This window comes from Eubalaena glacialis, chromosome 9 (assembly GCF_028564815.1).
Source record: "Eubalaena glacialis isolate mEubGla1 chromosome 9, mEubGla1.1.hap2.+ XY, whole genome shotgun sequence".
NCBI lineage: Eukaryota > Metazoa > Chordata > Mammalia > Artiodactyla > Balaenidae > Eubalaena > Eubalaena glacialis.
In genome coordinates, this window is record NC_083724.1 from 113,930,451 (window position 1) to 113,953,910 (window position 23,460).

Sequence of the window (23,460 nt, forward strand, 5' to 3'; positions counted from 1 at the left end):
ACCGGCTAGGCAAAATCCTCTCCGAACCTCAGTCTCTTCACCTGTAAAATGGGCAGTAGGTTCCTGGCTCCCTCTCTCAAGGTCATGGTGAGGTTCTGCTGAGATCACAGAAAGAATGCACTTCCTGAACTGAAACTTGCCATTGGGAAGGGGAGGAGATTAGAGAGAGCTGAGCATCCCCCTCTCTGACTGGCTGGGATTTGTGAATGGGCCGGGGGCCGGGGGTGGCTGTCCTTGGCCCCTTCTCAGCTCCCAGGCTTAGGAGAAAGTTTCTCTGCCCCTTTGGCCTCACCTACTTTACTCCAAGGGCCAAATGGGGGTGGGCATGGAGGTGTGGAGATGTGGGAAAGGGGCTGATGTAGCTATGGAAAGAGGCCAGGCCAGGTGGTCCCCACTGTGTGGTCCGTCTCCCCTTGCCCCATCCTGCCACCATGGCCATCACGCCTCAGCACCATTACTTGTTAAATTGTTGTCTTTCCTCACAGGATGCAACCTCAGGGAGTCCGGGACAGTGTGGAATGTTCCCCACACTCCCAGAGTTTGGGGCAGGACCTGGCCCATGGCTGGTTCTCACTAAGTGTCCCATCAGGGACCATGTCATGTGAGGCTCCCGGAGGAGGGCCTTGGATGAGAGAGTCACCACTCCTTTGCCTGAGACTCGTTCCCTCAGATGTCACTGTTTATACCAGAGGCCTCTCCAGTAACAAAGTCACAGAAGTTGGGAGCGCTCAGGGCCCAGTTTTCTCTTGCAGAAAACCGAGGCTTGGAGACATGGAGTGGCCGCCCAAAGTCACTCACCCAGAGTGGCAGAGCCGGCCTGACCAACCGCCTGGGTCTGCCCCGGACCGAGGGATGTGCGACTTTCAGTGCTGAAACGGGGACAGTCCCAGGCAATCCGGAGGACGGGGGGGGCAGGGGCCGGGACCCGGAGATCCTAACTTTTCCAGTCCCTCTACCCCGCAGATGGGTGAGGAAAAGGTCCAGAGCGAAAATCGAGAGCCCCCAGCCACCAGGCGGCCCCCACCGCCCGAACGATTGCTCTGGAAGAGCCTTCCTTGCGCCCCCAATCCCCAGCGCCGCGGCGCCCGGGGGCGGTCGGCGGGCGGGGCTCGGGGCCTTCCCCGCGCGAGGGGACTCCGGGGGGGCCGGGCGGGGCGCTGGGGCCCGCGGCGGCACAAAGAGGCCCGGCCGCGGCACTTTTGAAAAGAGCGAGGAAGTTGATCTGGGCCGGGGCCCAAGGAGTGACGAGGAGGGAGGGAGGGCGGGCGCGCGGGGCCGGGGGCGGCCGCAGCCCTCGCCTCGCCGGCCTCCACGGGAAGCGCGGCGGCGGCATGGACGGCGGGGCGCGGCGCCCCCAGCCTGCGACCCCGCGGACCCTCCTCTCGGCGCGCCGCCTCCGCAGCCGGGGCTCCGGCGTGACTCCGGCACCGAGCCCCACTCCCGCGGGCGGCGCGTAGGGCGGCGATCGATCCGTGCCCTCCCGGGACCCGCTGGCTTCAGCCCGGGTCGCACGGCCGCCGAGCCGCCTCCGGCGGGGCCCTCCCGAGGCCTCGGAGCGGGGACCATGAAAGGTAAGCCCGCCCGCGCGCGGGAGCTCCGAGGCGAGCCCCTGCGGGACCCCTCACCCTGCCCGGGCGCGGTGGGCACCTCTCTCTGCGGGCGGGCGAGGACGGGAGGACGCCCCCGGGTAGAAGTGCGTGGGCTTCTCTTTCGTCTCCTCCGGAGAAGGGTATTGGGAGGACAGGCTGGAGCCCTGAAGTCCAGAGGCAAGGGAGAGGAGAGGCAGGATGCAGAGTGTGCTCACCGGCCATTGCTCTCTCCCGAAAAGCCGCTGTAAATCCAGAGAAGTATCTGATCCCTTTAACCTGTCAGCACAGAACTATGTTACCCGCCCAACCTTCTACCGGTGTCACCCCATCCGGAGGACCCATCTCAGAGGCTGCTGCGGCCCTCACCTAGCCTTTTGCCCAGCGCCAGGCCCAGGATTCTCCTCCGGGAACTTCCACCCTTTCCCCAGGAGACACCTGCCCTGTCTGGGTTCCTCAGCCCAGGCCCAGCCCTTCCTGACCTCTGAACCCTGGCTGACCGTCCTCTGACCTCCTGGGCGCAGAGCAGCAGGGGGAGATCAGTGGTGCAGGCCTGAGCTCTCCCCAGGCCAGTGGGCATCACCACAGTGGTCCTTGCAGCCAGTTCTTGGGATGGAAACAAGAACCAAACTTGGTCCCTGCTGCTCATCCCTGGGCCTGGTTTACCTGAGGCCCGGGAGAGTGCACCCCCGGTCTTCACGGTCATTCTCAGGCTAAGGGAGAAGCAGGCTTTGGAGACCTACCGTGGGACAGGGAACTTTGGGGTTTTGATGCTCCCTCACCTGCTTTACGATAATCCTTCAAATAGCACTGGGGCAGGCGCTTATGCTCCTAGCCCCTCTTCCACTTCCTGAATGTGGAAACGGCAAAGGACTTCCGGGGTCATCCGCAGGGCTTTCCACTGTGCCGTCAGGTGGTGTTGGCGAAGCCGCTTCATTTGCATAGAAGGGTTTGAGGGTTCCTGGGAAGGAAAGGCTCCACGGGTAAACCTCTGATGGATCACAGCCTCCATGTTGTATAGTTGCGGAAACTGAGGCCCAAGCAGGTAGGACCAGCCTCGTGGGTGTGTCACCTGTGCAGTCCCCCGGGGGCCCAGGGCGCCACATGAGGTTCAGTGCTCTGCTGTCATTGTCTGGAGATTATTAATAATTTTTTAACAAGGGAACCCAGCAGTTTTATTTTGCACTGGGCCCCGCAAATTACGTTGCTGGGCCTGTGGATGAGAGAAGGGACTTGCTTAAGATTCACAGCTCGTCAGGGGGACCGGCCCAGGGCTCCTGACTTCCAGGCCAGTGTGCTTGCTAATGCATACATCCCTCTTCCTTCCCTCCGGCCTCTGGTCCCTCTGTCTGGGCTTCCCTGTGGCCTCACCACATCTTGATCTATCTGGGACGAGGCAAGCAAGTTATCATCAGCCCCAGGGAGTTCCCTTAGCAGCAGAGAGGAGCCTCACCCACCGGGTTCCTGCTCTCAGCTTCCACATCTGTGCAGTGCCCAGTCAGCGGTCCCGGGGCAGGTCATTACCAGAAGCCTGTGGAAAGGTCTGAGGCCACATCTCGCCACAGGCTTGGGGCCCACGCTGCTCTGGACCTTGATGGTGATGGTACGACGCTGCACATTCTCACGGTGGTTTGGCTCCACCAACATTCCAGAAGAGCTCTTTGGGGGAAAACAGACTGGGGGAAAGCCAGGCAGGGCCGAAATCCCCTGAAATGGAGGAGACACCCAGCTCCCAGGAAGGGAGTCGGGAACACACGGCCCGCCTTTCTGAAGCTCAGTGAGGCAATGCCACTCCTCTAAGCGGCGGAGGAAAGAGCTGGTGTGAACAGGTATTTATAGGAGGTCTCTGAGGAGGGCCAGCTGAAGCAGGTCGTCGGGTCCCAGCGTCTTCCTGGCCTGCTGACTGGGAGGCTGTGGGCTCTGAGCAAGAAACCCAAGTCCTGCCCCTCTCACTCCTTTTCCCTCAGACAGCAGCCTCACCACCACCTGGGGCTGAATTCCTGTCCGCTGAGGCCTTCAGGGCAGCTCTTGTGTGTTTTTCCCCCAGTTTCAGGAAACCTTCTACGATCTTCCATAACCTCCCAGGGCCCGGGCCACAGAGCTGCGGGGAAGCCGGGGTTGATTCCCAGCCCACCCCCTGCAGGGTCTCCCCTCATCCTCCCCGGGGGCCAGGAAGAGCCACCCCCTCTACCTGAGATGGAAAAGCCAGGGCAGTCAGTCAGTATTTGGCCCTGGGGGCATCTGTGGAGTGTGAAGAATCAGGATTTTTTTTACACACGTGGAAGAAAACAAAGTGCCCAGAAGAGCAGGCGGCCCCTTCCAGGATGGCCCTTCCCCAGGGGGAAGCTGGCTTCAGACTGTCCTCCGAGGGCCGCACCAATCTGAGAAGTACATCTGCTGGCAAAGATTCACTATCCCCGCTCAAAGCAAAACATGGTGATGTTATGTTTTGTGGAGGTTGGCGGGGACGGTACTTAAACAAGAAAACAGGTCTGCTAATGTGTGCTGCCACCCATGGCCAGGCGCCAGGGCCCGCTCTGCCAGCCAAGCTGTTTCCACCCCGAGGCGCCTCCTGCCCACCCGCCCACTGGCTGGCAGCCGGGCCTCCCAGGCAGCCGCATCTTTTGATGCAAGCAGGCCCCAGCTCCGGGTCCAGCCCCTCTCACACCTGAGGGGCACACAGCTGCCACCAGCCCCTGGTGATGGGCCCACCTTGGAGCTGCCCACTGGCTTGTCTGAGCCATTGACAGCCACCTGTGGAATTGCTCCCACATCTCCAGCGAGAGGGTCCTGTCGTGAGATCCCCTCCCAGACATGTGTCACCCCTCCAGAAGCGGCCTGGTTCCCTGCGAAGATGACTGATTTGAGAGTCAAGGACAGAGGCTCTAGTCCTGGCCCCGCGTGAGGCTCTGGTCAGTGTTTCCCTTTCTGGGCCTCGTTCCCCTGCTGGGTGGTCCCTGAGGCCCATCTTGCTCTGATGCACGAGAGGTCCCAAGGAGAGAGTTTGGGTGTTATTGGTCCTTTTCCCGTCTCTCCTCCTTTGCTGCTCCTCCTCTGGAAGAGTCTGTGGTCTCAGCCGTGGACTCCCATTCCTTGAACAGTCCCACCTAGTCTCAAGGATGTGATACACGGGACAGGCTGGTGATACCGGATTTAATCCTCTGAGCCCCAGACCCTTACCCGGCAGTGTCCTAAACGTCTAGCTGGAGACCTGCAGACACTCCTTTAAGGTGCAGATGGGAAGCCTTCACATCCAACTGAACCCAGGTTAAATAGCGGTTATTCTGGGATGTTGCCCCACACCTTTTAGTCGGCAAACATGTATCAATACCCACTTTGGGGGAGGAAGCGGCTAGTCTAAAGGGGAGCAAGGATGCCCTCCGGTGGAAACGAAGCATACACACTTAAGAAGAGAACCAAGTAAGCAAGGGGGATGATGCGAAGGAACCAGGGAGTGGTATATACAGTAGATTGCATAGGAATCCCCAGAAAGAAAGAGCCTTTCAAGTTGGGGCAGGTCGGGAAGGCTTTAGGGAGGAGTAGAGGGTGAGCAAGGTTTGGATGGGGTCATCCAAGAGACAGGAGGAGCAGGAAGCATGTTGGTGAAAGCTGGGCACTGTCATTGGGTGTGTTCACCGGTGATGGGAAGAGAGATTTGCCTGGAGACTGAGGGTTGGCAGAGAAATGCAGGGAGCCACAGGACCAGGAGGCCGTGAGTGCCACGCCAAGGACTCCAGCTGTGTCCTGTTGACTCCTGTTGACTTTGGAGAGGCCCTAGAAGGGTTTGTCAGGAGATGGCCGGTTGCTACTTCTCTAATGACCTTCCCCCATGTTGGGAAATCTCTACTTTTAGAGAAAGCAATGAGGGAAGAAGAAAATGAGCCTGTAACAGAGCCAAGAGGAGCAGTTGGGGACACCAGGGGAGAAGGAGGATGTAATGTAATGGAAACCGAGAGGAGAAAGTTCCAAGAAGGAGAAAATGGTCAACAGTGTGACTGTTGATGGACAGGCTTAGCCAAGGGTTATTTGATTATGAAAAAAGTAGGCTGCAGAGACCTAGAGGGGAGTGGGTGTATTTGAAGCAAAGGCACAGGAAGACCTTGTGTTAGAGAAGTTTCAGGAAAAGGGAGCTAAGGAGTTGAAGTAAGAAGCGGGGCCAGGCGTGAATGGTTTTTCGAGGTGGTGCTGGCCTGCCCATTGGAAGGTGGAGGGAGAGAAGGGAAGGGGAGATGGGGGCCCGGGGATGAAGGAGATAGGAGTGGCTGAGCTTTGCTGTAGAAGGAAGAAAGGCTAGGACTTCCTTAGTGGTCCAGTGGGTAAGACTCCGTGCTCCCAATGCAGGGGGCCCAGGTTCGATCCCTGGTCAGGGAACTAGATCCCACATGCAGCAACTAAGACCCGGAGCACCCCAAATAAATAAATAAATATTTTTTTAAAAAGAAGAAAAGCTGTCTTTATGGGGGCCCCAGGAAAGATGTAGACACAGGCTCTTTGCATTCCTAGTTGCATTTAATCTTTTTACCATATATCCCCATTATAAAAATTTTGAAAAATTCAGAAAAGGAAAAAAAAAATCGCACTCACCTGAACTCCTACCCCTCAGAGATAATTGACAAGATTTGGAAGAGAGTTCTTCCAGAAATCCTTCAGTGTATATTTGCACATGCATTTTTTTCACATAAGTAAGATTATACTACTAATAACATGGCTTATTCTATGTATGTATTTTTAAAATTCAGCAATAGAACCTAGATATCTTCCCTAGGCAGTAAGTATAGATCTGCATTCTTTTTTATTGGCTGCATAATATTCCATAGTATGGCTTTACAATAATTTATTTAACCAATCCCTTATCAATGGGCATTTAAGGTATATACATTTATCCTCAGGTTTATCATAGCACGCAGTGATAATCTTTACATCTCCATCTTTGCCTAGTGGTATACGTATCCCCTTAGAAAAAAATTCCTAGAAGGGGGTTGCTGAGTGAAAAGGCACGCTCATTTGAAGTTTGGCTATCATCAAGAAGAACACAAATAACAAATGTTGGTGAGTACATGGAGAAAAGGGAGCCCTTGTGCACTTTTGACAGGAATGTAAATTGGTGCAGCCACTATGGGAAACAGTATGGAGGTTCCTCAAAAAACTAAAAATAGAGCTACCATATGATCCAGAAATTCCACTCCTGGGTATATATCCAAAAAAACCCCACTAATTCAAAAAGATATATGCACCCCAAAGTTCATAACAGCATTATTTACAATAGCCAAGATAAAGAAACAACCTAGGCGTCTGTCAACAGATGAATGGATAAAGAAGATGTGGTACATATATATATATACATACACACACACATATACACAATGGAATATTACTCAGCCATAAAAAAGAATGAAACTTTGCCATTTGCAACAACATGAATGGACTGGGAGGGTATTATGCTGAGTGAAATAAGTCAGAGAAAGACAAATACTGTATGATATCACTTATATGTGGAATCTAAAAAATACAACAAACTAGTGACTATAACAAAAAAGAAACAGACTCACAGATATAGAGAACAAGCTAGTGGTTACCAGTGGGGAGAGGGAAGGGGGGAGGGGCAAGACAGGAGTAGGAGATGAAGAGGTACAAACTACTTGTATAAAACAAGCTACAAAGATATATTGTACAGCACAGGGAATACAGTCAGTGTTTTATAGTAACTATAAATGGAATATAATCTTTAAAGGTTGTGAGTCACTATGCTGTACACCTGTAACTTATACAATATTGTACATCAACTGTACTTCAATTGAAAAAAAACGAAGTTTGGAAATAGAGTCCACACTATGCTCCCAGGGCACGAGGGCCCATCTCCACACACCCTCATCTGCACTGGGTTTAAGGGGTAGGCACCTGGAGGAAGTTAGGGCAAGACGAAGAGCTTAAACCTAATGGGTTTGATCTTTTCAGAAAGGGAGGTAGTGAGCTCATCTTTGGAGAATGAGGTGGGCTGAGAAGAAGAGCAATAGTGAGTGAGGATGCAGATGGGAAGATTTGACCGGGGACAGAGCCACACCAGTGTCTGACATGCCCCCACGGGGCTGGGTCCCCAGTGCAGTGCAGAGAGAAAGGGCTGGGGAGTGAAAGGCACCAGGGCCAGGAGAGAAAGCTAAAGGCTCCCGGGAGCCGAAGGTGATCCTGGGGGCCAGACTGATTGCCTGGGAAGAAGCAGAAGTATAAAGACTTAGTGCAGGGGATTAGGAAAAACAGCGGGAGATGGAGCAAGAAAGGAGCTTGCGATCATGCAGCCAGAACAGCAGTGAGGTTTACCCCAGAGGGTGTGCAGGCTGAGCTGCGGCCAACGTGGAGATGAGACCTACAGATTGCAGGTCAAGGAGCCCTGTGGTCTAGAGACCCAGTGGGCTTTCAACATGTTCCCTCCATTAAAGCTGGTGGCGGGAGACAGGATGAAGAAATCATCGAATCCAGGTGATGTACTTATCCAGAACAGTATTCCCCAAAGTGGGTGCACCTCTGACTACCAGTTCCATTGGATTTAATAGATCATTGTTTTCAAGAATGGCAAGAAATTCTATAGTGAAATAAGTTTGAGAAACACAGAATTAAACACAGATTGAGATGGACTTTTTTTCTTTTTTGCAGAACTTTTCAAAATTTGTACTATGTTAATGTGAGTCTGGAGATGGTGATGGAAAATGCAGCATTTTCCAGATTTACTTGATCAAAGAACCCCTTTTCACAAAGAATATTTTGAACTAGTGCTCTGTAGGACGTGTTTTTGAAAACTGAACTTCTTGAAAGTTGGAAATTGGTCCTGAGAGTGACAGGCGTTAGGAAAGAGAGATAAATGACAGCAATTCAAGCGGGATAGAAAAACAATCCTAATAAAAATGGCTGTTGCTACCATTTATCAAGTATTTACTATGTACCAGGTACTTTTTGTATGTTGTCTCATTTTCACAGCAGCTCTGTGCAGTAGATAGTGTTCTCGCTATTTTGCACACGGAGCCCAGAGAGGGGAAGGGGACTCCCCCTGCAAGGGGAAGCATGACTGGAAGTGGTGAAAAGCAGAGAGTGAGGGGTTTGAAGGCCCAGGGGTAACAATCAAGATCAAGAAACTCATGATTCCCACCCCTCTCACCCTACTGGGTTTGTGGGGTTCAGGAGCAATGGAGGAGCTCCTGTCTCCACAGAGGAGACCATTGTGTATGTGATGGGGGAGGGTTAAGGTCTGTTGTACTGAGTGAATAGCCAGGGTTCTCTTCTCAAATAGAGGTTATACAGCCCCTTGAAGGGGTACAGTCATCCCTCTGTATCTGCGGGGGATTGGTTCCAGGGTCCCCCACAGATACCAAAATCCAAGGATACTCAAGTCCCTTATATAAAATGGCATAGTATTTGCATATAACCCACACACATCTTTCCATATACTTTAAATCATCTCTAGATTAGTTATTACACCTAATACACTGTAAATGCCAGTGTAAACGTAAATAGCTGTAAATACACTGTAAATGCTATGTAAATGGTTGCTGGTCACTCAGCAAGTTCAAGTTTTGCTTTTTGGAACTTTCTGGAAATTTTTTTCCGAATATTTTCTAACCGCGGTTGGTTGAATCCGCGGATGTGGAACCCAAGAGTACGGGTTGGCATTTGGAGTTATCGCAGATAACCAGGGATTGCTACTGGCATTCAGTGGGTCAGAACGCCAGATGTCTGCTCGGCGTGGGTAAATCCTGTCTAATGGAGACCTGTGCCACTCAAATGCCAAGAGTGCCCCAGTTAGAATACTGAGGGCAAGAAAGGGGAGGAAAGTCATTTAGGATAAAGAGGGAGATTGCCCACAACCTCTGTGGTTACAGGAACCGTGGAAGGCAGCAGATGCTGGGGGCTGGGGGCTGGCCCTGAGGATGCAGGCAGAGGTGGCAGCAAGGAGAGGAAATGCCTGTCCCAAGAGCATCGAATGTGGATTTTAGGAATGAAGGAGCAGAAAAGAGGTGACTGTCACAGGGGAGCAAATCATGACACCTTGCCGAGCAGGAGAATCTGAAAGGGAAGGACCAGATCATTAGAGCAGAGAGGGACAGACTGATTCCCATCCGAATATAAACATACCCGCAGCGGAAGCCTGTGGGGAGGGGGTCATGGCAGAAGGGTTCCAATGAAAACAATTTTGCCACCTTAATTATAGCATTCTCCAACCATAAACTACAATTATTCTGCAACTTTAAATATAGCATTGGCTCCTGAGAAGACTCCAAAATCTTTATTTTTACTGACCCAATTGGCTGTTTTGAAAACCCACTCTGTGAACTCCATAGAAGATAATCATCAAAATATGTTCCTTGAAGTTCCCAAAGAAAGACCTTTTATTCAGTTCCTCGAATCTCTCCCCCTTGCTGACGCTGATGGAAGATTGCAGTCCCTGAAAGGCTAAAGAGTGAATCAGCACCACATTTTCAGTCAACCAAAAGCTGAATTCTGCGACCACAGTTGAGTTCGCAGTTGGTTAACAGGTTGGGGCTATTTTCCACCTCCAGAGGGACAAGTGAACCCGGCTCAGCCCCAGCAGAGCCAGAAGTCATGCCCAGCCATGTGCCGACTCCGGCACCTTCAAATCAAACTCTCTGCAACGTGGCTCTGTGGCAGCTGAGGCTTGAAAAAAACAAGGGAGTTCCCTTGTGGCTGCCTTTCTGATATTTGAGTTGGAGAATATGACGTAGGTATGGGAGAAACAGAGGTTCTTTCAAGTCTCCAGTGGTTGCCACTACTTTATGAGTCTGGGCTTGCAGCGCTGTCTTTGAAGGCTAATTTTTTTTTTTTTTTTTTTAATTCACTGCCTGGAATTTGGGTAGAGATCGCTAGCTGAAGAGTGGGGCCCAGCTGTGCCTTTGGTAGGTCATTCATGGGCTGGGCTTCTTCATGACACGGATAAGACGCTCCCTCACGACAGCTCCAATCCCTTGGGGCCTCTGGGACAGGGGAGGCTGAAACTGGCTCACAGAGTCTTTGATGTTTGCTACCCAGAGCAGCAGGCTGTCCCAAGCTTGTCTCAAGAGAGGGGTTTTCCTGAATACTTAAGGTTCCAGGCATTAGCCTAGCTTTGCCGGTGCCCTTTCCCAAGCCCACCCCCCTCCTGTCCCAGTGGCCTTTCTCCTGGAATCAGCAAAATGAAAAAAAAGAAGAGTACAAAAAGAGAGACAGAGAGAAGGCAACAGAGGCTACTTCTGCCTTCCTGGAAAGGTGGCCTCTTTTCAGACAACTGTGGCGACATCTTCAACCATTCCGGGCACCTGGCAGCTCACACTGACACGCAGGTGCTTCTCAGTTTTCAGCATGTCAGGAGGTGCTCAGTTTCATGGATGGTTTATTTATGATTCAGGAAAGAACCACAGCCTGATTTGAGAGGGCCATAAAAATGCTGGTGGTATTCTGAAAGTGATTAACTGGACACTGATGGAAAAAATTAACCACCACCCACCCCCAAAACAAAGGGAGGCCTTTTAGCTTTAGGAGAGGAAAATCATATCCCTTGTTCCAGCTCTGAGAAAGGGAGGGGAAGAAGATCCTAAATTTTGCTGCACTGCCCCCAACCTACCCTTTCATTCCTTTTCAATCCAAACATTAGGCCCCTCCCTGTATATTCATTTTAAGTTTCTGCTGCTTTAAGCCTTTGCATCCTCAATGCATCAGAACTCCCCAACACTCCCTAGCCATGGAGAACTCTAAGGATAAACCATATTTAACCCATATTTTAAATCATTAATCTTTTCTTTTTTTTTTTTTTTTTTAGTAAAACTGAGCTCTTAATTAAAAGGGCAGAAGTTAACAATTAACTAAGGATGCAGACCTTCTCAAAAGGTCAGTACACCCATCTTTTTTGAACACCCACTATGAGGTCAGCCCTGTGCTGAAAGAGGCTGAGGGAAGATTTCCTGACCTCATGGGGATGACAAACCACTGGCAGGCCAGACGTGTAAACAGATGCTGAGCCTGGATGGAAGAGGCCTTTCCGAGCTCTGTGGCCTGTCTGCGCTGGGTGTATGTAACTCTGCAAGCACTCTGTATGTGTATTTGCATCTTGCTTCAGATCCCTGGGCATTTCAGAACCTCTAACTAGCTGACGGATCACTTAACCTCTGCCAGCCTTTGTAACATGACAGGTGGGCTCTGTGACTTGTAAGTTCCCTTCCCACTCCCTCTCTCTGAAAGCTCTGGAAAGCTGGGGCACCCAACACTAAGTCACATGGCCCCAGAAGGCATGGGAACAGGCAGCATGGGAGATGCGGAGGGGGGTGGAAAATTCTTTTCCTGTCCCTGCTGACCCCACTTGGTCCAGTGCAAGGGGAGAGTACAGATCCTGTCTCATCAATCATCCTCTAATCAGTCATAGCCTCTGTGTCCTCAAGCCCAGCTCTTCTCAATTCTTTATGTCTGTTTCCTCATCCTTCCTCTGACTGGCTCAGTCTTGGCGTAATGTGAGTATAATGAGTCCATGCTTGCACAGGGTTTGGCTTCTAAGAGCCTCACAAAGCTTTGGATTATGTCCTCATTCAGATGAACAAGGCTGAAGTGGAACAGTTGCTATAGCGTTCCAGACATAGGTAAATTAGGGGTCCCCAGGGTCCGTGGCTCAGCGCTAGTAAACAGGAAGTTGGAAGGATTAGAAAGAGAAGATCTCTTCGGGGATGGGACCCGGGGAGCAGGGGCGGCGGGGAGAGGTGGGGCTGTGAGTTATGGAGCTGTGATGTCAGCAAAGGCAAAAAGGGAATAGGGCCAAACATTTGCGAAGCCCCTCATCTAAAGAGAGCTGAGATCGTGCTGGCCATCATTCCCCTTCCTGCCGGCGGCTCTGCAAAGTATCGGACGGGTCTCGGTGAATTCCCACTTGCTAATGACTGCCAATCTAGGGGCTCTCCGTGGGAGAGCAGAGTTATGACAGAGCTGTGTGCTTTCCGAGGGGGTGTTTGCTGAAGGTTGGTGTCCGTCCATCTTGCTTGATTTAAATCTTCCCAGATTCCCTGCAAAGGCTGTAAACAGCGAAGTGATGAAATTGACCCTGGAGCCAGAAGAGGGAGGAGGCCTAGTCACAGGGGCGGGCACGGAAGCACCACCAGGGGTGGAGAGAGATGAGAGACACAGGCACGAAGGCCTAGGAGGTGTCTCTGCTCCAATTAGTGGAAGGAGTACCTCCCCGAGGGGCCCCCGGGGCTGCTGTAAATCCGACAGCCCACAGTGTGGTTCTGGCTGAAATCACCTGGGGGTGAGAGGGTGCCGCTAGTTAGGGTGAGGGTTTGGTCTGACACAGCACAGAAGGCACCGCCTCACCTGAGGCGCTCGTTTATGGGGAAGCGATGGCAGTCCTGGTAACGTCCCAGGCAATGTTATCCTCTTAAACTGTCAGCAGACTGATGATAGGGTAGCAGCCTGAGACACAAAGCGGGACTCAAGGGGTTGATTTCTTAGGATACGTATAAAGGGTACCAGTCATGTCAGCCTTCCTTCTGCTACTGTACCCACCCTCCTCCAAAGCGTGCACACACACACACACACACACGCACGAGAACACACTAACTGTATCAGACAGAGGCTACCTGCAGTTTGTTACTGTGGAGAGGAAACTCAAGCATAAAATTCAGGAGGCTTTGCTACTCTTACGGATCAGGGGTCTTGGCCTTCCCCAGTCAATAGAAATTGATCAGAGGCCAGACAAGAAATTCAGGCAAGGCTTTACTGGGGCCCCTGAAACGACAGATTTCCTTGCTTGCTCCCCGACGGGGGTGGGGTGTGAGCTGGTCCCTTAGATGGGGTGAGGGTAAGGGTGTGTCCAGGGGTCTGGCCGGAGGGGCGGCTTAGGAGTTTTGCCCACCCCTTAGGTTGGTGTTGCGTGCAGGGGGCATGCACAGTACCCTGCTTTTGCTCCCGACACCCTGTTTTTGCTTCCGGCTCTTCAGAAGTGGCAGTTGGGGTTTTTTTTTGGTCTTCGGTATCTTTTTGTCCATAATTTGCAACAACTGTGCATGCACGCAGTTATTTTTAGGCCCTTATAGTTTCTTTGTATGTTATTGCTCGAGGAGACGTTTTTGTCCAGGTGCAAGCCCTGAAGCAAAGGGTCCCAGGTCCCAGGTCCCAGCCTGTCTCATCACTAGCTGTCCCTGTGGCTTTAGCCAGGCATTCAAAGTTAACCCTCCTCCCCCTAACTCAGCTTCCCCATCTGTAAAACTGGGAGAATAACTTCTCACCCTGTCTCTCTGTCAGGCTAGTTGTGGGGATAAAGGGTATGAACCCAGGTCTCTGCCTTCCCCTCGCATTAACTCAGAGTCTCTGAGGGTGGGGGGCTGACCTTGGTCTTTGCACCAGGCTTCTCCATGATTACACATGCAGGCATAGACCCCCTATCAGGAAGGGTAACACAAAACCATTCATAGTCTCATGCGAAATTGTGTTTGTTGAGCACTTCTCTGTGCCAATCCCTGTGCTAGGGGCTTTGGGTAAAGCAGAGAAAAAGACAGACACAGTCCCCACCCTCAGATCTTAAACACTGAGGAAGAGAGCTGTTAGATAAATAATAACAGGTATACTGCATTCCACGAAGGGAAAATACAGACCACGTGGAAGAATATGCAACAAACAAGAGACTTCCTCCAGTCTGGGAGCTCAAGGAAGACTGCTAGGAGGTGACATGTAGTCATGACCTGGAGGACAAGCAGAGGGCATTCATGGCAGTGATGGTGGCATCTTTAATTTGGGGCTGCCCACAGTCTCTCCACGACTGAGCCCGTTCAGGGCTGCCCTCACTTATCGGGCATTCCTTGCCCACTCTGCCTCTTGGCTCCCGGGTAGGTCACAGTGGTCACGACCGCACAGCATTTGGGAAATGAGGCTGCTTCTGGGTCATTGCCAGAGAACCTGTGAACCATGCCCAGTCCTGGGCCCAGCCCCCTTCATTTCTACCTGCTCACCTTGTAGTCGCAGGAGCAAGGATTCTTAGCATTTGTAGAACCTTGGCTCGTTACTCTGAGGGGGGAGTGGGTGCGGTAGAGAAGACTTCTGAGTTCAGATCTCAGCTTCACCACATATCCTGGGTGCTGTTAAGCAACACTCTTAACTTCTCTGAACCTCAGTCTTTTTGCCTATGAAAGTGGTACTTTCGACTCTAAAGTTTATAGCATCATTGTGAAGATTGCCCCGAGGCAAGATCCAACCCTTCATCACTTTAAAAAAGGGAACAAAGAAAAACAAAAATTGGAGCTTCTACTTCGAGCATTACCAACTTAAAATATTCCTGGGTTATAAAGTTTAAGTGCCTGATAAACTACAAGCAAACTGCTAAATGCATAGCTAGAGTTGAAAGAAAACAGGGGAAATCCCTAGGGACCAAGCCAAAAAAAACCCCTTAAAATTAGGAACTGAAACCAAACGAGTCCACAAAGGCAGGAGCTGGATGTTAGGAATCTCTAGTCTTGGGTGCAGGAGGAGACAAGGCTGTGAGAGGCCCAAGGGGCACTTGTGGACCTTTGCTGAACCAAAGACCTCCCAGCATAAAACTCCAACCCTAGAAGATGCTGCTTCCAGGTGCTGTCACCCTGGGACAGCCATTCTGGTTGGGGTTATTTATTTTTTTTGGCCCCAGTGTTTTCTGATGGGCCACGGTCTTCCTACTGTTTGGTCAGCGCCCAAACCTGTGGTTAACGATCTTGAGTCTCACCCCAGCCAGTCTGCTCCTTGAAAAGGGCGGAGGGGAACGGAAAGAGGCTAGATGCGAAATCTACCTGCTAGAGAGCTGACAAGGAAATGGGATATCTCCAGACAATCCGGGTGAGGGGAAAGGGGCGGTGCTGGGTTAACACAGGCTTGCCCTCAACTGGTCTGGGGATCTAGTATATATTCTATGTGCACACTTGGGTGATCCAATCTAAGGAATCAAACCGCAGTGGTCCCAGATCGGTAGCTCCCCTGGCACCTGGCAAAAGTCTAGGAAATGCCCTCTGGAAGAAAGAGTCTTGAACACAGACCCCTCAGGATCCACTGTTTAATCAGGGGCTACAATATGAATGCCCTTCCACACCTCCCCACCCTCTCCCTCCCCCTGGAGTGCATTATGGTGGCCCCAAAACTGTGCACACACAAGCTTTAAAATTTTTCGGAAATAAATATATTGAAACATCTGCAAGACACATGATGATAAGTTATGTTCTCATCAAAACCTTCTGTGAAAAGAAAAATCAACAGTTCAACAGAAAAATGGGCAAAGGCTACATATAGTTAATTCATGGAAAGGCATGGTTAGTAAGCACTTGAAAATGTTCCATTTCACTAATAATTCTTAAATGTGCAAAATAAAATACGGAGATTCTTTGAGTTAAACTCATAAAGACATTTATTTTTTATGAGACTCATTGTGGGAGGGACTAGTATATCAGTATATATTCATATGCTATGTGGGTGGAAGTGTAATTTGTGTGCCCTTTCTAGGTGTCAGTCTGTTCATTTGTTTCCAGAACATTAAAATGTTCTTACAATCTGATCCAGTCAATTCACTTTTAGAAAACTGTCTAAAGAAAGTCCTATATGTGCATAACATTTTACATATAAGGATTTTCACTGCAGTATTATTCATACACACACTTATTGCATATGCACACAAACACATAATTTTTTTCTGAAGCTCTTGAGGGTAAGTTACATACATCATGGTTCTTTACTTCTGAATATTTCAGTGTGTATTTCCTAAGAACAGGAATATGATCAGGGTACAATTATGAACTTCATGAATGTGCTTCAATTCTTTATCTAATGTACCATATGTATTCCGATGTTCGTTGATCAAATAATAACCTCGATGGATTTTCTTTTCCCTCTAGCACAGGCTCTACCTTAACATTAAGGATTGCATTTGGTTGTCATGTCTCTTCACCTTTCACTGTCTTTTTTGACTCTAATATTTTTGAAAAATACAGCCCCCCCCCCTCAACTTTTTAAAATACAATGCTTACATTGTGTTTTTCTCATGTTTCCTCATGATTCGATTGTGGTTATGCACTCTTGGCCAGCAAATTACGTAAATGATGGTGTGTGCTGGTCAGCATTGCCTGATTTCCCCACTATATAATTACTGGGATTTTTCCTCCCTTGCAACTAATAAGTAGTCTGTAAGCAGACAGTTTAAGGCCATGAGTAAAGGCTTACACGTAAGCATACATATATGCTGTTCTTCATCAAAATTTTCCCAAGAGGTGGCATCCACTGATGGTTCTTGCCTGATCTGGTCTTTACCATGATGACTGCAGAGTGCTGATCTCCCAACTCCAGCAGTAAGAAGAGCCCTCCCTTCTCCCTACCTGTCTGTCTGTCTATCATTGGTATGGATTCCTGTTTTTTCAATGACTTGTGATTTCATTATTATACTTAATTATTTTAGCGCTCAAATTGTTCCAGATTTGGCCAGTGGGGGCATCTTCAGGCTGGTTTCTATTTCTTTTTGATATGTCCCTATCATTTTTTTTTTGAGCATTCCCTTAATTTCTGAAATAGCAAGATGTTCTAGATTCATTTTCTACCTACCCTCTGCCCCAACCCTAGAATCAGCCATTTCTTTAAGAAGCCTGGGTTCTTTTTAGTGGGAAATGGTATTAGAGACCAACATCTGGATTGCTAGGGGTGTTCAGTGCTATTTTGGTGTCTTTGCTTCCTGGACCTTTCAACAAACAAAGTTATATGCATACACATAGCTACAAATATAGATGCATCTATATGTATATATGAACATAAACAAATATGTACACACATAAACATATTTTAGAAATTACTAATTCCCACTGATACCTTCAAATTTCAGTCCAGCTCCAAGGGGTTCTTATTTGTCTCTCCCGTTGTATACTTCTGTATCCCTTTTTTCACAGTGAGAACCCTGGGTCCAAACCACATCAATGCATTTACTCTATTTGCTGAATCTTGAATTAATCTAAAATAACTTCAGAATTGCTTTACCCATGCTACACCAAGAAATAAAATTGCTTTAAAAGTTCAAGATTTATTTGCACTTCTTCCCCAATCCTACATTATCACATCCTAGACTGAGATTACAGAGTCCAAACTGTGTCATAATTTACTTAGATTAGTTCCTCTTTCCTTTTTTTCCCCACTTAGTATGTTTATTGTATTCATTCAAGCAAGCAAGGCTTATTTGCTTCCAAGTATTTTTTATTAATAAAATTGAATTTTTTGAATATGTAAAATATTAACATGTTTTCAGCAGTCAAACTATACACAAAATTATATTCAGAGAACTGTGACTCCTTCGTATATCCCTTTCCCCCTCCCCATCCCTTGTAGAAAACAACTTCATTGTTTTTCGGTTTACTCTTCCTGTTTATCTTCTTTTAACGATAAGCAGATATATGCGTGTTTTCTTATTTTCCCTTCTTTCTTACAAAAAAGTGACATACCATATGTGCTCCTTTGCTGTTTTCATCTAATATCTCCTGGAAATGACTCCACATCGGTTAATAGAGATTTCCTTATTCATTTGTATAGTTGCACTGAGCCCCATTGCGTGTATACATACCATCGTATGTTAACCAATCTCCTATAGTTGTACGTTTAGATAGTTCCCAAATTTTGTAATTACAAGTAATCCTGTAATGAATAACCTTGTCACATATATTTTCAGATTGTTGGAGGTCTATATTCTGGACAAATTCATAAAAGTGTGATTGCTGTGTTGAAGGGTAAATGCATCTGCTAAGCCCCCTCTCCACAAGCTTGGGGCCATTTTGCATTCAAACCCCAACTCCCCCCACCACCTAGGCCAACAATGTGTATTGTCCTCTGCATCTTTGTCAATCGGATGGGTGAGAAATATTATCACAGTGTAGTTTTAGGTTGCATTTATCTTATGAGTAAAGTTGAACATCTTTTAAATTATTCAGGGGCCATTTTTATATCTCTTTTTGTAATTGCCTGTTTGGGTCTTTTGTTCATTCTTCTGCAGGATTTTTGGTCCTTTATTTCCTCAATTTTTAAAAGCTCTTTATAAATTTGGTATATTAGCTTTTCATCTGTGATGTATGTTGTGGATATTTTCTCCCTGTTTGTCATTTGCTTTTATGGCCGTGCAAAAGTGTTGTTTTGACTACATGTTAGCATGTAGTCAAATGTATTGATCTTTTCTTTTATTGCCTCTGGATGTTCAGGCGTAGCTTAAAAAATCCCCCCACCAACTATCTCCCAAGCAATTTAGTTGTCATCATAAGCTTGCACCCCGACTTCCCAGCACAAAAGCCCTGGTCAGCTCGATGCAGACCACCTCATTTCTCAAACACCCACTTGGAGGTCCGGCTCATTCTGCCAATGTTGGACATCTTTCTTCTGGTCATTCATAAAAAGACCAGATCTTGTAAGGAGGAAGGGATATGCCGTGTCTAGGGGAATGGGAGCAATCTTCTGAATGAGGGAATACATCACTTAGGTCTTATTTAGGGAGCACGTGATCCCAGGGAACGAGCATGGAATCAGCCTTCCCGCATGAGATCTGTTCCTGCCGCGGTCCCTTCCACCCCCTGGCACGTCCTGCACAAGGCAATGTGTGAGGCAGAGGCTGTGCCCATCCCGTGTCCTCACACCGCCAGCTCCTCCTCTCCGAAGCCCCCCAGCTGGGCTGGATGCAGAGTCTTGGTGGGGACTGTGCTGGGGCCAGATTCGCCCTCGTCCCTGCGGAAGCAGAATCCTGCTTCGGTTACAACGTGTCAGGGGATGGAAGGGTGCTGAGCCAGATCAAGCAGGCTCTTCTTACTCCACCCCAGGGGTCTGAGCAAGGCACAGATAGAGAAGGCACCTGGGCTGGCCTGTGTGTCTTTACCAGTTTGCCAGAGATCATGAACTCTCCTCCGCCAGAGGTGTTGGGACATCCCAGTTCCTCAGCCACTTGTTTCTGACCTCCATCCTTCTTTGCTCTGCTTGCTGTCAGGTCACCTGGAGCTCAGGTGGGCTGACTTGGACCCAGGGGCGGGGGTGGGCGCGGGGTGTGGGGACAGTAAAAGAATGGGGCAGCTGGAGAGGGGTGGGCGTGACTCCCCAGCCTGGGTCTGACAGCTCTGGCTCCATCACAGTGAGGTCGGCCGCTGGCGACGGAGATGCGCTGTGTGTTACGGAGGAGGAGCTGGCAGCTGACGACGACGCGGACATGCCGTCCTTCCCGTGCACGCAGGAGGGTAAGGGCTCCGGGCTGATCCCAGGCTGGGGAGAGACTTGTCTGTCCGCATGGCTTCAAAGTCCTGGCTGTCCCTTCCCCGCTGCTCCCTGGAAGCATTGCATGGGCCTGGGTTATGCGGTACAGATGAAGTCAGAGTTTGACACACGTGACATCTGTCTCCAGGGCTCCTCCTCAGACCTGTCCGGGACCATCTCCCCCAGGGCCGCTCTTCCAGCTGGCCCAGAACTGTCCCCTTCGTTGTATCCCATGCCCATCAAGTGGCCCGTCCTTCTCAGGCCCACAGGACCAGCTTGGTATGTGGCTGATCTGAGAAACCAACGCCCTCTGAACTGTTACTTGCAGTAGGGCTTCTTGGTGGGTTTCAGTATAGGTTAGAGTAGCTGTTCTCAATCTTGGTTGTGCATTGTAACCACCCAGGGATGCCTGAGACCGACCCTTAGAAATTCTGATCTCTTTCGGTCTGGAGCGTGGATGGGCATCAGGGTATTTAAACATTCCTGGTACTCATATTGTGCTGCTGAAGTTGAATCCATCTCAGAAATTTCACAGCTGGGAGCATCACAGCTTTCCCGCTGGCCACTGGCCACCTCCCAGAGCCACCAGGAACACCTTCTTCCAACCTTCCTCTATAACAAGGACCAACTGATACACTGGAATCATCCGTTTGGCTTCCAGGAGAACTTCTGGTTACCTGCAAAGTTTGGGGACCAACCTTCTGGTTGGCCTGGGACTGAGGGGTTTCCCAAGATGTGTGACTTACAGCTTTAAAACTGAGACAGTCTTGGCAAACCATCCTGGTTTGCCCAATACCAAGGAGTTCCCAGAACAGAAGACTCTCAGTGCTAACTAAAGTCCAGGAAAGTCCTAGGCAAACTGGGAGGAGTTGGTCACCCAATGGTGAGACAAGGCTGGCTGCCCTGGGAGACGGCTGATGTTTCGGGAAGAGGTGCTTTCCTGCACCATGGGCTGAATGACGATGCCATGGAGACAGAATGATGGTGTGATGGGCAGGTACTTTGAAGATCCTGACTGTGGTCTTGCCTATTCTCAAAAAGCTCTAGGACCTCCAGAAAAGGCAGTGAAGTGGGTAGAGGTGAGGATCCAGGACAGCTCCCTTTCGGAGGCTGGTTCAAAATGGGATGAGACAGGCCAGAGCAGGAGAACTGACCCTTTAGCCGCGGCCTCTGCCACCGGCCTCTTTTTGTCCCCCCCTCTCCACAGGCCGGCCGGGGCCCCGCTGCAGCCGCTGCCAGAAGAACCTGTCTTTGCACACATCAGTGCGGATCCTTTACCTCTTCTTGGCCCTCCTCCTGGTGGCTGTGGCCGTGCTGGCCTCTCTGGGTGAGTGCAGGCTGCCAGCAGCCTCCCGCTGGTCCGGGGCTCTCCACCCCGGGCTGCGGGGGAGTTTCTCATCAGGGGTCCTTTCAGTGCCAAAACCCCTACAAAGACAAACACAGATCTCGGTGGCTCACAGAGATGCTGGACCAGAACCAGCATCTTCCTGACTAGGGGCTCTCAGTGCCTGATTCAAACTGCAAAGACCGGCTCGTACCTTCTGGTCGATAATTAGCTGTGTGGCCTTGAGCAAGGCACTTCCCCTCTCAGGACCTCTGTTTTCCTACTGGTAAATGAGAGGCTAGGACCAGACAGTAGTTCTCAGTTTCAGCCGCATGTTAGAATCATCTGGGAGCTGTAAAAAAACTATGGATGCCTGGGCCCCCCCCACCTCGGATAATGGAATTAATTCAGTAGTTAAGCTCTTCAGATGATTCTGGTGTACATCCAGGGTTGAAATCACCAGATCGGACAATGTCTAAGCCCTTTCCATGGCCTTTGTGTTTCTCAAAGTGAGGTTGGGTGTGTACCTGCGTCAGGGTTGCCCCCAGGATTTGTTAAAATGCAAATTTCTGGGTCTCCCTCAGACCTACTAAGTCAGGGTCCTGCCGGGGAGGCGCAGGGATCTGAAGTTTGGTGGTTCTCATACACTCAGCAGTTTGTATGGCTGTGGTGGCTGACCCAGGTGATGGCGTGCTGCCAGTTTCAGGTAACTTCTGCCTTCTGGATACTAACACAATTTATGTTTAAAAAGTGAAAACAAATTTGAAAGTTTCTTACTGCAATCTCATTCCATTCTTAGCTTCAGAGTTAAAAAAAAAGCTTTTTTACTAAGGGAAGCCTGTAGGTTTGTTTGCTCCAATGTACTAGATATTAGAGACAAAGCTGGGACTCAGGTGAGGCAAAGGAGGCACGGAGATGGATAGGATTAAGAATCATTTTTATTTTTATATTTCTTTCTTATTTGTCCCCATTCTACCCTGTGGTCAGGTCCTAGTTCTAAAATCTGAGGGGGGTGGAAATTAGATATGTATATGTATAATTTAGGTACTATTATATATTCTAATATATACATATATACCCACATATGTATAAACACATATATACACTTAAGGGAGATATATAAAAAGATTATATCTGTCTATGTCTATAGATATACAGATACACAAGTATATATTTTTAAGAGATGTGTGACAGACTCTGGCCATTGGGAAGCCCCACAGAAGAGTGAACGGTTTTGGCCGCAGAGGGGCTGATAAAAATGTCTTCTCAACAAAAAACTGCTGTTTCTCTAAGACCCTTTTCTCATCTCTGTTTCCCCTGCAGTTTTCAGGAAAGTGGACTCTCTCTCAGAAGACATCTCCCTGGCCCAGGCCCTTTATGACAAGAAGCTTGTGTCTATGCAGGAAAATCTCCAAGGGCTGGGTGAGTGTCCAGTGTCCAGATGTGCTAATGACCGTGACAGAAGGCCGATATTACTTGATGGGGGGGTGGGGGTGGGGCAGGCTTCCCCCCATGCCATGGTGCCCTGGAGCAAGGCAGCCTTCACCAAGCTTCAAGGCACGAGGGAAAGACAGCCATGGCTCCCGGCCTCCCTGTCCAGCTGGAGAGCATCCAGCCAACGAGGGCTGCTACCCTGGGATGCACCCAGGAATGGGGCTGGGGGTTCTGTGAGTGGCATGGATCTAGCCAGAGCCTCCAGGTAGAGAAGCAAGCCGAAGACAGTCCACTCGCCAAATATCTTCACGTATCTGAAATTATTTTTAAGATCTTCCCTATGCTCTTGACAAGTCGGCCCTTTCCTCATCACTGCCTTAAAGTTTGCACAACTTACTATCTCTTTATCTCTTGCTTTCACAAGGGACGTTCTCGTTCTGAGAATGAGACAGAAGGAGCCATAAGAGAAGGGTTTAGAGGGGGTCTGCTTGGTGGGAAGAGAAAGTCCTATTCTGCCACTAATTAGCTGAGTGACATTTGGCAAGTCACTTTTCTGAGACTCATTTCTCATCAGTCACGGGGGGAAACTATCCCTGTACCCTCTTCTCCACGAGCTTGTGACAGGCTCAAATAAGCACAAATATTAAAATGTAGGGAGACATTTTAAAAATAAAATGTAAATGGGAGGTTCTTGGCAACCTCAGAGAAGTTATGAAGATACATACTCTCAAGAATTTGGTGGTGAGATGGAGAAAATATCCTGAAGCCTACATTTCAGGTCAGAGTAAAGTCATTTGGTAGAAATAAGATTGCATAGAGGTGGCAAGACTTTTCCAAAAAGGATTTCATAGCAGGTCTTAGGAAAGGAAGAGGGTTAGGAAA

At 49.4% G+C, this 23,460-nt stretch overlaps 1 protein-coding gene and 1 long non-coding RNA gene across 3 annotated transcripts in view; one reads left to right on the plus strand and one right to left on the minus strand.

The window, feature by feature from the left end:
* Positions 1 to 1,167: 1,167 nt before the first annotated feature.
* SCARA3 (scavenger receptor class A member 3) overlaps positions 1,168 to 23,460 on the plus strand; it is a 37,885-nt gene continuing 15,592 nt past the window's right edge. Inside the window, exons 1-5 of one of the 2 annotated variants that reach the window (XM_061200725.1) lie at positions 1,250 to 1,571; positions 11,386 to 11,453; positions 19,703 to 19,804; positions 21,028 to 21,147; positions 22,468 to 22,566. In XM_061200725.1, the coding sequence (XP_061056708.1) occupies positions 11,435 to 11,453; positions 19,703 to 19,804; positions 21,028 to 21,147; positions 22,468 to 22,566 (340 nt within the window). In that variant the 5' untranslated portion in view covers positions 1,250 to 1,571; positions 11,386 to 11,434. Of the gene's footprint in view, positions 1,572 to 11,385; positions 11,454 to 19,702; positions 19,805 to 21,027; positions 21,148 to 22,467; positions 22,567 to 23,460 lie in introns of both variants that reach the window. The other variant, XM_061200726.1, reaches the window with a different exon arrangement.
* On the minus strand, positions 1,664 to 3,088 carry LOC133098059 (uncharacterized). The gene is made up of 3 exons (XR_009702104.1): positions 3,044 to 3,088; positions 2,369 to 2,547; positions 1,664 to 1,753 (listed from the first exon to the last, which is right to left on the minus strand). It is a non-coding gene; the product is annotated as an uncharacterized LOC133098059 (long non-coding RNA).